Source organism: Bos indicus, chromosome 8, assembly GCF_029378745.1.
Source record: "Bos indicus isolate NIAB-ARS_2022 breed Sahiwal x Tharparkar chromosome 8, NIAB-ARS_B.indTharparkar_mat_pri_1.0, whole genome shotgun sequence".
Lineage (NCBI taxonomy): Eukaryota > Metazoa > Chordata > Mammalia > Artiodactyla > Bovidae > Bos > Bos indicus.
Window position 1 is genome coordinate 31,006,733 of NC_091767.1, and position 13,971 is coordinate 31,020,703.

A 13,971-nucleotide genomic window follows, 5' to 3' on the forward strand; every position below is an offset into this window, starting at 1 on the left:
TTTCTTCTTCCATTCACTTGGCCCATGAGTTCTCAGACTGTGTCCTCATTCCTCTAATTCTCCCACCCAGAAACATGCTCATCATGTAGGCACTCTGTGAGTTGCTGAATCAATAAATAAGAGAATTTGAGTTCTTTTGTAAGCTTGTGACCCATCTCAGCATATTCATTTTGGACAGGTAATTTATCTTTTCATTTTATAAAAGAAGGATGAGACCATCAATCAGTATGTGACTTACATTAAGGCAAGGTTCCTGGATACTAGATTTTCTTTGATTTGAAAGAGCAAAAAGAATGAATAAATTCTATTATTATTGAAGGAGTTTGGAGAGATTCATAAATGTCAACTTCAAAAGAAAGATTTTGTTCACAAATGCTTTTCTGATCAAGCCTGTAAAAATGAGGGAGAAGTCCTACAGAACAGATGCTAAAAAGAGCTGACTATTTTCTGTTGGATGATTGCATGATGCTGGTGGGTAGCTGGACAGTTTTGTGCTCTTGGAACAGTAGTTCAGTAACCCTAGAATATGAATTATGACTGCCAGTGTCAGTTTTTCTGTCATGGCCAATTGACTTTACGACAAATTGCCTACAAATGACTACAGCCTTGCATTTGTCTACTAACTTCAGGTAGTGCTGAGGCAGCTAAGAATGAGATGAATGCTAAATTTAAATGCATTAACGGATGCTGAGCAACTTTGACAAGCCGTGAACCATTGCAGCAAGCTCTTTTAGTGGTGTACTTCTTTTACAGTCAAAATAGTTAAGATATCTAGAAAATTGTATGCATTTGGGGCAGTTTCTGTTAGTAGAATTATTTTTAGCATAAGACATTTTCACTTGTTAGTTGCCATATAATCTGTGTTGGGCAAGAATGATTTGTTTTATGTTTCAAGTAATGATTCTCAACTACACAAAAGCTGTGCCTGCACATTACCAGTACAACTTGTTGAAAAGTAAAATGATTCCTAATTAATCAGTTTCTGTTTCTAAAAGAAATGAAAGAAGCTGTTTGATTTTTATCCTCGATTGGAACCAGTGTTATCAACCACTTGATGGAGAATCGAAAGGTCACGGCTAAAATCATAAAGAGGATTTTTAAAGGATTTGTCATTAAAGTTCTTCAGGAATCATAGAGTCCTTAGATTAAAAATGGTTTTTAAAATTTGCATTTTTCCTAAGCTAATATATACAAAGTAGGCTTGCCAGATACAATAATGGATCCCTGGTTAAATTTGAATTTCAGATAATCAAGTTAGTGTTTAGTGTGATTATATCCCAAGTATTTTGTGGGATATGCCTGTACTAGAATTTATTCATTTATCTGAATTTCAGATTAAACTGGGTATCCTTTATTATTATTTGCTAAATCTGGCCACCGTATACTGACACAAAATATTAAAATCCAGAAGAAATGCAGCTCAAAATGTTCTGTTCTCCACCTCTTGACATCCAACCACTAGTGTCTTTGGAAAGCTTGCAGGAATAGTCTAGGCTTTTATATATATAAACATTTATGATAAGGGTTTCTCTGAAAGAATAAGCAATTCTACTTCCACGTAACTGACTTTAGGTGAACTTTTGGATGCCAGGGTGTTTCACAATTGAGAACTACTTACTCTGTGCTTTCTCTGCAGACTCCTCATGAATCAGTGGGCCTCTGAATCCATAGGCCAACCTCCATCCCCCACCAAGCCATGACTACTATTTATCTTTTGAAGTTAATTTTTCATAGAGGAAAGAGCATAGAACTAAATTTTATTGTGCATACCAAGTACTCATGTAAGTAATTGTATTCTTTCAAAACTTTATGAATACCATTCACTTGTAATTATAGATTCCAAGCTCAGAAAAGACAGATGAGTGACATAACAAGGGTGTAGAGCTAGTAAATGGTCAGGCTGAAATTTTAACTCAGGTCATCAGACTCTCTCGTCAATGCCCTTTCATTACTGTCACGCTTCCTCTGGGGCAGTTGCATTAACTACATGTTTGTAGTCCTGGACTTCCTGCTGTTGGGGTATCTTTCCATTTGTTTGTTTGTCAGAAGTTAATAATTTTTTGAGAGAGGACCTAATAATACTCTTTTATGAAGGATTCTTATATTGTCCTTTAAGATCTTCCTATATTTTTCCCTGTGAAACCATGCAAGGCTTGGCCTTGGAATGCTCATCTACATGTGATCAACATTAATCATAAAAACAGAGAGGTAGGTGTTTTGCAGTGAGCTGAAAATTTGTATGTTTATCTCACTTCTCATAACAAACCCAAAGAGTAAGTGTATTTTCTAGGAAACTGAGGTTCATATGATAGGCCCCTTGTTCAAGGCTGTATCACTCTTAATTTCACATTAGAGTCAATGCTCTTTTTTCTTAACTTTTTATCTTTCTGAGTTAAGTTTTCATAGGGGAAAGAGCATAGAATTAAATTTTATTGTGCATACCAAGCACTCATGTATATAATTTTACTTTTTCAAAACTTTATGAGATTTTCTAATACAAGTGTCAGTACTTGAGCTGTTTGACTATTTGAAATGGAGTCATTTTAAATTGTCGGGCTTAAGAAAGGTCAATAGGTATTATTCTCAGAGTTTACACAGAGCTAACCATCAATGGTCTGTGCATCTGCTCCTGCATACCAGATTCTTCTTTTTCTCCCAAAGGCATTCTTTCTCAAACAGGGGGTCAGCTTGTTCCTTCTCAGAGAAGTCCCCTGTCTCATCTTTTAGATGAAAAGTGAGGATCTCTGGTTCTGAATTCCTCTTCTCCATTGAAGGAATGACCCACTGACTTCTGATGACTGTGGGTTTTCTTCAAGGGGAAGGATCAGTACAACTTGGAGTCAGTTGTACAAAACTGTTGGACAGCAGAGATTCAGGATGAGCTAGTGATGTGGGTATTGTCAGCGGAGACCTGCATCCCGTACTTGAAAGAGTTTAGATGAGTATAATCAGAGAAAGATAAGATCTGTGTGGGTTGAAGGAGTTTTTTTGAGTAGGGAAAAAGATTATTGACAGGAGGGTATTTTAAAAATGTAAAATATCTTTGGAATGTTGTGCTCTCCTTTATTCAGTTTTTCATCCATGGTTTAATATATCTTGCACTCACTCGCTGATTGAGCATCACAGTTCATTTCTTAATTGGTGTGTCTGAATTGTCTTCCCAGTTAAGACTAGGAGCATTCAACAGCAGGGTCATATCTTCTACTTTTTATCTTAAAAATATTTTTTTGCCTACAGAATTTCTTATTCAGAGCCTAGTAAGCTCCTTCCACTTTGGGTAAGGATCTGTAAGTGAATCCAGAGTTATAGTGGTCTCTGTTGAGGAGCTTTTAAGGAAATATTTTGGATACTTCCACCAACTTACTTGGGGCTTCCCATGTGGCTCAGTGGTAAAGAATCCGCCTGCCAATGCAAAAGATATGAGTTTGATCCCTGGTTTGGGAATATTCTCTGGAGGAGGAAATGGCAACCCTCCCCCAAATATTCTTGCCTGGAGAATTCCATGGACAGAGAAGCCTGGTGGGCTACAGTCCATTGGGTCCCAAAGAGTCAGACATGACTGAGCAACTGAGCACCAACTTATTTAAAATAGATTTTATGCCTTTTACCTTATTATACAAATGCAATCTGTATACATTTATGCAAATCTTATTCAAATATAAGATAATTTTGAATAAATCCTAAAATGAATACTTTTTTTTTTTAACCTATACAGAAAACTATCTTATCTCCACAATATCTTAATGGTCAGAGGAATCATAGTAGTATCAAGTGGTTTTTAAAATATTTAGTTTTAGAACATAACTTTAAAGTTGTAAAACATAACCATTTCATTTTCTTTTCTCCCTAGAGTTCCATTGTAGTCGTTGGTTTATAATCATTCTAAAGAAGAACACTGAAATTTGGAAAAAAATGTTAGAAACTATAGGTAAGACCTATTTCTTCCTGTTTTGATAATGATTTAAAATTCTTCCATTGGGATCTTTGAAATATGTTCTACATATTAAAATTCTGTCTATAATAATTTGGTTATTTTTTTTATCCACTATCATTGTACTAGGGCAATGTGTTTCGATATTTAGATGGTTTCATACGAAGTGTTATCAAATCACATCATTTATAAGCAAAAGTTAAAAGCATATGAAGTGTTCTACCAAATTTGGGTTTTAAGAAAGCTTAATGTAAACCCAGTTCCAATTTATGAACTCAGTTCTGGTTAAAGTTTGTTTCTGGATAGCACCAGAAGTATAACAGTATTTTTAATACTGAAGGTCATTGCCTGTGTCTTACTTTTACTTTACTCTTGGCAGGTTAAATAGTACTGAGCTTTTAAGTTGGTAAAACTGTTATAACAGTACCGAATAGGTTGACAAACTTGAGTGACAATTTATGGTAGTTTAATTTCTGCAGTAGATAATTTAGGTTGAAATATCCAACAAATTTTCTAGACTTCTGTGTTGATCTTTTTTTTCCCCCACACTGTACTGCTCTTTAGTTTTAGAGAAGCTAGTTTATAGAACTGGTTTCAGATATGTCAGGTATGGAACATCCAGTCTGTCATGGTCCCTTATCTGACACTGCAGTCTTCACCTTTTCCTGGGAACGCTTTGGGTGTGATTATTGGAAGGTATTGGAAGGTATCTGTGATGCCTTGATGATCATGGCTGATACCTTGACACCTGCAGGTTTTGAGGAGTAGTGGGAAGTGGGTGGCAGGAAAGGAGGAACTGTTTTTGTGATCATGAGGATCATTACTGTTGACTTTTGTTCCTGGTACTATGACCATAATAAGAATGCATGGGTGCACATTTCCTATCACCTATTTTATACTAAAGTCACACAGAGTAAAGACTAATAGTTTACATAGGAAAGTTCCTCATAAGAAAGTGGACAGCAAAGGGGAAATACAGAATTATTTAAGCCATTACCTATAATCTTCATTTTGTAAGTTATTACTGAGTTGTACACCTTTCAAGAATTGATGTGAGAATTCATACTAGATTTATTTTTTGAGATACCATGGGAAATATGACCTAAAATCAGTTCTTAGGCATACCTTTATTACTGTTTGCTTTTAAAATTCTGCATATGAGTGTTTAACTTTGTGCATGAACTCATGGTCAGCATTAGTTAATATTTTAGTTTCTCCATTCCTGCATAATCATATTTTTGCTATCAAAAAATGTCTCTAGTGATAGTTCGCACTCTTTTATTACTATGATATGGCAAATATATTTTAATAGATATCGTCGAGAATATGTTAGGGCATATATCTTAGCAGTCTCCAGTATTTTTTAAAAATTGTAGCTTCACTTACATGGAAGGGAGAGAGGGAGTGAGAGTGGGATTTTGAGAGATGTTTTTAACTGTTATTTATGGTAGCATTGAACTGTCTAGAGTCTTGCATGTTGGATGTTAGGATTATTAAGGATGCCCTTATGGAAAATACTAACTTTGGCACCTTGGTACCTTACACAGGTGATTAATAAATAAATTGTATTCAGTTTTATGCTTATGTACGTATGCTATTTAACTTGGAGGTGAGACATTTCAAGCACTAAAAAATTGTGTTTTTGAAGGAATATGTGTTATTGTAATGTATTTTCAAGTAAATGCAAAAATATATAATGCATTGCCTCTTACTTAATACATGAAATTGTTATATTTTAACTGTTATACTTCATCAGTGACATTATTTACCTCTACTTATTAGTTATATTTCTAATTTTTCTTATATATACATTTTTAATAAAAAAGAAATAGCATTTATAAGATCACAGAATGTTTGGTTTTAATTAATTTTTATAAAAGTTGAAACAGCTGGTATTAGAAGCATGTCAGATATGCATCATCTGAATTTGTTTCCATACTTAGTTAGTTGCATGTACCGTACACTATAACCAGTTGGCTGCTTTTAAACAAACTTTCTTATTAGAGGCTTCAAGGTTTGAAGAATGTATTTAGAGTGACATGTTTTAGTCCCTTCTTTTTTCCAAGTCAATTTTCATGTCTCCCAAGAAATAGTTTTAGAATTTCTATAAGCATGGTTTGATGCCTGTCTTTTGAATCCTGTTACTGACTAACACTGCTCTTTGGTTTAGACAAAAATCGGGCCCTGCAGGCAGCAGAGCGCTTGCAGGCCAAGCTGCGGGAACGTGGGGATGCAGCAAATGAAGACAAACTGAACCTTCTCAAGTCAGTGCTGCAGAGCCCGCTCTTCAGCCAGATTCTGAATTTTCAGACTTCCATACAGCAGCTGAAAGACCAGGTAAGACATGGTGTGTATCCACAGGAGGCCTGCAGAGCATGGCATAGAGCTTGTAAAGTCTCCTGTTTTTTTCTGAAAGGCTGATTGTTGTATGTGTGAATTAATTGTTAATGAGGTCATTTAAACCTCCAAGTGAGACTTCATGTTCACTGTGGCTCCCCACTTGGCTGTGCCCTCAGTTATTTTCTTAATGGTCATGGCTGTATATTGTAAATGATATGACATTGTGTTGAAAGCTGTGGGAAAATGGAAGAATGAGTTCCTGCAGGAGAGGAAGATGATAAAAATATGTTTAGGGTGGATGGCTGTAGCTTGGTTTCCATCATCACTGTGACTCATGGTTCATGTGATTGTGCTTATTCAAATTCAGACATTCATCACACTTAGAAGATTTCAGATGAGCCTAGATTTGCATGTGTAATCATGTATGTGAAGAAAGGAAATCACCTCTATGTTGACAATAGAAGGAATAATTACATTGTCATCACTTAGAGGCATTGCAATTCTCACTTCTAAAAAGAGTGTAAGTAGCAATTGCTACCATGACAGCATCAGATGGTGATAAACATTAGGACTTCTAAATGTAACACAGTGTTTATTTCTGTAAAAATTATGAGCACTAAAAAGTCCTAGCGTTTATATTAAAATTGAAACATAATGCAATGACAGAATGAAAACTGAAGTCATATGGTCACTGAACTTACTTAATGTAATCACCATTTCTCAGGTTTTTTAAAAATAGTTTTTAAATGGTAGTTATCCTCACAAGGTTTGAAGTTTATCTAATTATGTCTTCAGTCCAAGTTAATTCTCATTCTGATGTTTTTAGCATTAATCTAATGGTTATGGCTAGCCAATATTCTGCCTTAAAAGTTTAACATGAAACCTGAAGATTAGTTTCATAATTCAGTTGAAGAACAGCTTCAATTAACAACAACAAAAACCCCAAAATCTGCCAAATGGAAAAAGAACAGTAGTAGCAATAGAGAAGGAATTTGTTAAATGTCATATAACTTCTTAATCTAGCTATTTTAATGACCCCCCCCAAATTAAGTACATAGATCAAGAAGAATCTTTAAAAATATTTCTCTCAAGTGAATTTGTACACACTAATTTTAAAAGTGATGATCATGAATTAAGAAAAAGAGGTGGATTCATTATATATAATTGTGTTTTTTTCCTTTGTAAATTATTGAAAAAATTGGTTTCAGGTACTCATTTTCAGAATGGATTGGCATTCTTTTGGAGAAACCAGTATTATGGATATTAGTATAATTATGGTATAGAAAATTACCTGGTTTTTAAACAATGTGAAGATGTTTTACAGATATCTTCTCCCCTTATTGTATTATGTGGAAATATGACTTGAATGAGAGGGAAAGCTGAAAGAAAAATTACTAGTGATTATGTTAGGAAATGCTGTTAGTCTAGTGAAGCAGCTGTCAAAATGTCCCTGCTATCTAGTCTTATGTAAGGGGAATAGCTTTTGTACTTGACAGGTCTGCTGAAAGGAGGGAAGAAAAAGGACTGCTTGTTGTTGAGCTTGTTTTACCCTTTCCGAATGGAACTAGGATATGGGATCTGAAACTATTTGGGGCCCGTGTAATTCAACCTAAAACTTCTTTGGAAATTACTGAGGATAATATCATGGAGCCTCGTAGTCTAGGACTATGGACAGTATGATCTCATTTTATTAATGACAAATGCTGTTATACAGTTGACCCTTGAATAACCTGGGTTTGAACTGTACAAACTTGTATTTTCTCTTCCTTATGATGTTTTTGATAATGTTTTCTTTTCTCTAGTTTGCTTTATTATAAGAATATGGTATATAATATATATAACATACAAAATATGTGTTAATTGACTATGTTATAGGTGAGACTTTAGTCAGTAGTAGGCTATTAGTAGTTAACTTTTGGAGGAGTCAAAGCTATAATACTTGGATTTTTGACTGCATCGTAATTGATGTCTCACCCCACTCCTCGCCCCTGTGTTGTGCAGGGGTCAACTGTATTTCAAGGCTGTGATGTTCGTGAATTATGTAGGTGTGTTTGACATGACTTTCCTGTTTTCGGCTCATTGGTCACCTCTTCAAATAGTGAAAGGGACCGTGGAAACTATCTGTTCATCCCCCTGCTGATTATAACAGATTAGTTTACAGAGTAGAGCCAGAGGTGGAACTTGGACTTCTTGGCTCCCAAGGCGCAGTCCTTTCCCACGTTTGACCCTGAAGCTTGTCTTACATCTCCCCCAGACCAAGGTTAACAGTGCCTGGATGCCATGAGTTTAGTGTCTGTTGAAACCATAGATAACGTCCCACAGTTTTTGTACTCTTCACTTTACTCTCCATTCTTTACCAGTTCAAAATCATTTATTTTTTTCCCTTGCCTGACTAGAGAAAATTTTCAAAAACTTGTAATATTTTCTGTTTTAAAGTTAAACGTATATATTCTAAGTGTTATCATGTTAGATTTAAATTTTCTATATCATTTACCAACTGCTAATTTATTATTATTTGTAATTTAATATTTAAGTAGTGCATCTAAGGAGTGAGTAGCTATACAAATCTGATGAATGGCCAACTTTTATTTATTATCTTTCACCTAAATTACATTTTCAAGTATTTAATTTTATATGCATGATAGGAGCAAGTTACTATCTCTGTCTCTTTTAGTATTACTGTAAAGTTTGACCCCTTTAATTTTTCTCTGCCATCATTCTGCCTTTTAGAAGCAAAGGGAGTGAATAATTGAAAAGCCCAAGGTATATTCACCATATGGGGAACATGATCATATTGTTGTATTAATGACAGATGTTAACATGCCTTGTTGAATTAAACCTACTATTTTTTTTCCCCTTTTCATTACTTCTTTTCAGTAATGTTTGATTTTTCCAATTTGCTTCTTCAGTATTAAGACAGCCCTTAGAAATCAAACTGTTTCCCTTTGGCAAATTAAACACTTGACAGGTGTGTAACTGAGAGGGCAAAAAAGCCATGCCCTGAAGGGATGTGCTATTTAAATATTGTCAAAAATATTAACAGGTCTGAGAGTATAATTGATGCCTCTGGTTAACTCTGCCACATTGTGTATTGTTCTAACCACCAGCTAAAAGGATGTGTGCTGTTAAACCTAAATAATCTCTAATAGCTCCAGTTCATTTCCTATTGCATGATCCTGTTTAAGTGAAGGGGGGTGGATAACTGTGACTTTGTGTCAATGATCTGTCAAATGCAAATTCTCAAGTAGTGTCCTCTCTGTCACCTAGTCATCCAGGCTAATAACTGCAGGGCTTAATGCATATTCATGACAAAAATCCAGCTATTGTGGAGGAAATAAACACGTTAGCAATTTAATAATAGAAACTTGTCAGACCAGAGGATATTGGATTAGCATATTTATTCTGTAACGTTTGTCCAACCCAATATAGGTGGATGCTACTTTCCTGATTAATTAATTGCCTTGCCTTCTGAAATGACTAAGGGTACTAAGTTAAATCGGAAAACTGTGAATTAAAATTATTAACTTTATTAGAAAGGACTGATACTTAAAATTGTCATTGCTAAGATTTTTTAAAATTATGGTTACAGAGCCCAATTCTAACATTGAAGAAATGATGTGGATATCAGGGTTACAAAAGCTGCTGATCTGGAAAATTAGCCTTGGGGCACAGTATTCTGGAGGTTTCTCCTTGTCAGGGATTTCCAGCCTTTTTGGAGTATGGCACTCCTTATTTTGTTGTTGTTTGATTTCCAGGTTCCTGGTTTGTTCACCTTTCTCACAGGGAAGTGTTGGCTTACCTATATATCATCTAGATGCATATGTGTATATATATAAAAAATTAAACCAGATTTTTCTAGGTTTTTATTTGGAAATTTTATGAAATTTCTTGGAATTATTGGAGAGACATTGATTTAACTTAAAACAAGTATTGGAAATTATTCTTCAGTGTTGATTAGAGTAATTCAGTCCTTTTTCATTTTTATTCTCGAAAAATATGGTCTTCACGGTATAAAAGTCATGGTTTTATATTTCTGTGTTTCTAAGTTTTATCTTTTCACATTCTGAAAAAAGTTTGGGACAACTCCTGAGGGCAAAACATCCTAATAGATGGTGCAAATGTAAATCTAAATAAAGATCAAATAAAAATATTAGAGAACTAGATATACCAAGTCTCTTGGGTGGCTAAAATTGAGTATATAATTTAATTCTCATTTCCCAGGACAAAGGCAAAAAAGAACCAGATGATTGTATATTGCTCAATATGAGACATCATTCAATAAACCAAATTTTCCCTTGGCAGTGGGAAGGGTATGGGAGCTCATGTTTTTTTTTTTTTTAATAGAAAGCTCATAATCATTTAGTAATAAACCTTTGTTGAACACTTAAAATAAATAAAAATGCAATGAATAAGTAAGATGGAGATTCTTACCTATCTAGAGGGAAAGAACATATATAATCTTATGTCATTAAATAGAAAAACAAGCTAAGTGGTATAAAAGGAAGAGGGAGGAAGAAATTACTAACTTTGACTAGAGGAAAACTTCACATTGGAGGTGACATCGAAGATGGGTTTTGAAAAATGAGTAGAAGTTTTCTGTAGAGATAGAGGGAATTATTTCAGGTAATGGGAAGAGTGTTTAAAAATGTAGAGCTGTTCTCAGTTCAGGGTTACTGTACACTTTCTCTCCAGGGGACACTGAACAGTGTGTGGAGACACTTTAGATGGTCGCACTTGTGGGTTGGAGGGGTGGGACAACGCTAGAGGCGTGTAATATATGGAGTCCCGGGATGCTGCTCCACATCCTCAATATAGAGGACAGCCCCTCAAACAGGGAATTGCTGGGTTTAGAGAGTCTTCAGTTCTGAGGTTGACAAATCTTGACAGAGAGTCGAGGATATACCTGTGTTATCAGAGAAATAGGGTATGGGAGGCTATTGACAGAAGAGGAAACTTTGGAGCCAGACTGTGAAGGCTTTAGTAAGGTTTTCTGTTTTTCTCTTTCTGTTTTTTATCATCATTGCTCTTTTGCACTCAGCTTTCCATATCATTTTTTTTTGTAACAAGTTGAAGTTGTATCAACTTTATCTCTTAAGGTGCTATTTAATACAATATTTTTTTTTCTGTTTATGTTGCTTTATTACAACAAAAACAAAATATTGTATTTAATACAATATTTTAACAATTATTTATTTTTATTTCTGCACATTTTAAAGACTGTAGTAAAAAACATACCACATAAAGGTGCTATTTATTTTTTTTATTTTTTTTAAAGGTGCTATTTAATACAATATTTTAACAATTATTTATTTTTATTTCTGTACATTTTAAAGACTGTGGTAAAAAACATACCACATAAAATGAAGGTAAAGGTTTTAATGACATTTTGATGGATAAGACCCTCACATATAATTGTAAAATACATGAATCATTCTTCAAAGGGCTGTTTCTTTCATCTTTTGAAGTCTGAAATACACTAAGGATACACACTAATTTAGTAATGACTTTTCTGCTAAAGCATGCATGAGATAATGTACCCCATGTATATTTTTCTGATCCTCTGTCTTAAAACAAAAGCACACTTTATAGAACCTAGAGAAGCAGGCAGTCAGTGTGTACTTCAGAGTTTTATGTCTGTGTTAGTTGCTTAGTTGTATCCAACTCTTTACCACCCCATGGACTGTAGCCCACCAATCTCCTCTGTCCATGGAATTCTCCAGGCAAGAATACTGAAGTAGGTTGCCATTCCCTTCTCCAGGGGATCTTCCTGATCTAGGTATCGAACCTGGGTCCTGCACTGCAGGCAGATTCTTTACTGTCTGAACCACCAGGCACTGACAGTAAACTTCAGAAGGTCACTTTCAAATACCTGACATCAGCAGAGGGTATTAGATGGAACATCACCATGCTGGGGCCTGCCCAAAGAGCCACTCTTCTGTATTTGTAGGACCGATAAATCAAGTTCATGGCCAAAGTGTTGAGGTATGCTGCTTTTAAGCAGTAATATCAACACCTCTGACATCTTGCATTTATGATTTTTAGATTGATGAAAAGTTGAAAATTTTGATAATTGAGCACTTGCTTGCTCTGTTTTGACTTAGGTAATTAATAAACACCCACTATTTTGTGTAATTCTTGTCTCAAAGAGCAGAAATGCCTGTGTTTCCTCAGCCTGATTTATTAACTATATAAAAGATGAAAATGTAACCCTGTGTTGATGGTTTCTAATTTGAGACTGAAATGAAGATGATTCATCTGTAAGCTTGCTGTCAGGAAAAGGGAAATGACTACTGTCTCTCAAGAATGCTTAGGTTAAATTATGACTTGGTGTGAAGGGAGGGGAATGGAGAGAAAGAATATATGCCTCAACCTATTAACAAGAATTATCTAGAAGTCAAATAGAATTCTTCCCAGTTGATGTTGCCTGTGAGAATTAAAAAATATTTTTCTTACCCTTAAAATGGTTTTACTTTTATGATTGAGCATTACAGCAGCCTAACAGAAAGTGTCTGTAAGACTTCAATGTACATTATCTAGGAGAAGTTACGAGAAGAGTTGAGTCTCATGTTTTTGCATTTACCATAAAGTTTATTTACTGTCAGAATTTCAAATACTTTATTTTTGGTACAATAACAGCTTTTAAATGTTTGTTCCTTTAACTAAAAGTTTGTAAATATAGAGCCTTTGAAGGGACTAAAATTCTTGTTTTATCCTGGGCAAGAAGGCAATGTTCAAGCTTTTTATACAGTGCTGGATTAAAATGCAACACCATCTTGCCATTGAGTATGCATGTGTGTCTAAAACAGCAAATGGTGCTAATTGTATGGTGTTTTTGTGACAAAGTTAAATGGTCTTCGGAGAAGAGGGAAAAAAAAAATAAGAAATTTACTGAGTATAATCTAAATCAGTTTTTTAACCCACGAATTTAGAACAATAGAGGTTGATTTGCATTTGAAGTATGGCAACAGTAAGAACCATTCCTTTTAGGAAACCCTTGTGTGCTATGGACTCTGTCTCATTTATTCAGTCCATCAGTTTTTTGAGGTGGGGTTTCTCCACACTTTGTCCAGTGAGGAAATAGGGGCTAAGAGAGATTATATAACTTTATCTGGACCATACAGTTATTCGTTGGTAGATTTAGGGGAAGAATCTAGGTCTGTGTGACTCTGAAGCCAATATTTTTTTTTTTCCTTCTAATTTACACTTTTTCTAAGTCCTTAGTTCTATAACATAAAGGAAAAAATAGGTTTAAAAAAAACAGTTAATAGCAATCATAAAGAGAAATGAATTTAGTCTTTTGTAAATTCAAATGTATTAAAATTTGCTGTTTCCCTTGAATTATCTCTCCTAAATTTTAATCAGAAATCCTTTTAAATATAAACCAGAAGTTTCATTCTCCTTTTATTTATAATTAGGCAAACTTCTAAAGTAAATGGACTGGGTAGAGTAATAGTAAGATGGAGAGCCAGCATGGTAAAGTAACATCAGTTTTCATGTGCCCATTTTCATATATTTATACTTGTCTAGAGGGTTTTATTTTTATTTTTCTCTAAGCAGACTGTGAACAGTGAATCAATTTTATCTTCTAGAAATGTGGGACTGGTAGAAAAAACACTGCAAACATTCTAACATGTCATTTGTCTAAATTTTTAATTTCTAAAATTTGTGGTGACATTCGAAATAAAGTTAATTTTTATACC

At 34.6% G+C, this 13,971-nt stretch overlaps 1 protein-coding gene across 13 annotated transcripts in view; it reads left to right on the forward strand.

Annotated features, from left to right (window-relative positions):
• Nucleotides 1-13,971, forward strand: part of MPDZ (multiple PDZ domain crumbs cell polarity complex component) — a 176,160-nt gene that overhangs the window by 22,611 nt on the left and 139,578 nt on the right. For 12 of the 13 annotated variants that reach the window (XM_019965938.2, XM_019965943.2, XM_019965946.2 and 9 more), the window contains exons 2-3: nucleotides 3,851-3,928; nucleotides 6,102-6,268. In XM_019965938.2, the coding sequence (XP_019821497.2) occupies nucleotides 3,913-3,928; nucleotides 6,102-6,268 (183 nt within the window). In that variant the 5' untranslated portion in view covers nucleotides 3,851-3,912. Of the gene's footprint in view, nucleotides 1-1,636; nucleotides 1,782-3,850; nucleotides 3,929-6,101; nucleotides 6,269-13,971 lie in introns of all 13 variants that reach the window. The other variant, XM_019965939.2, reaches the window with a different exon arrangement.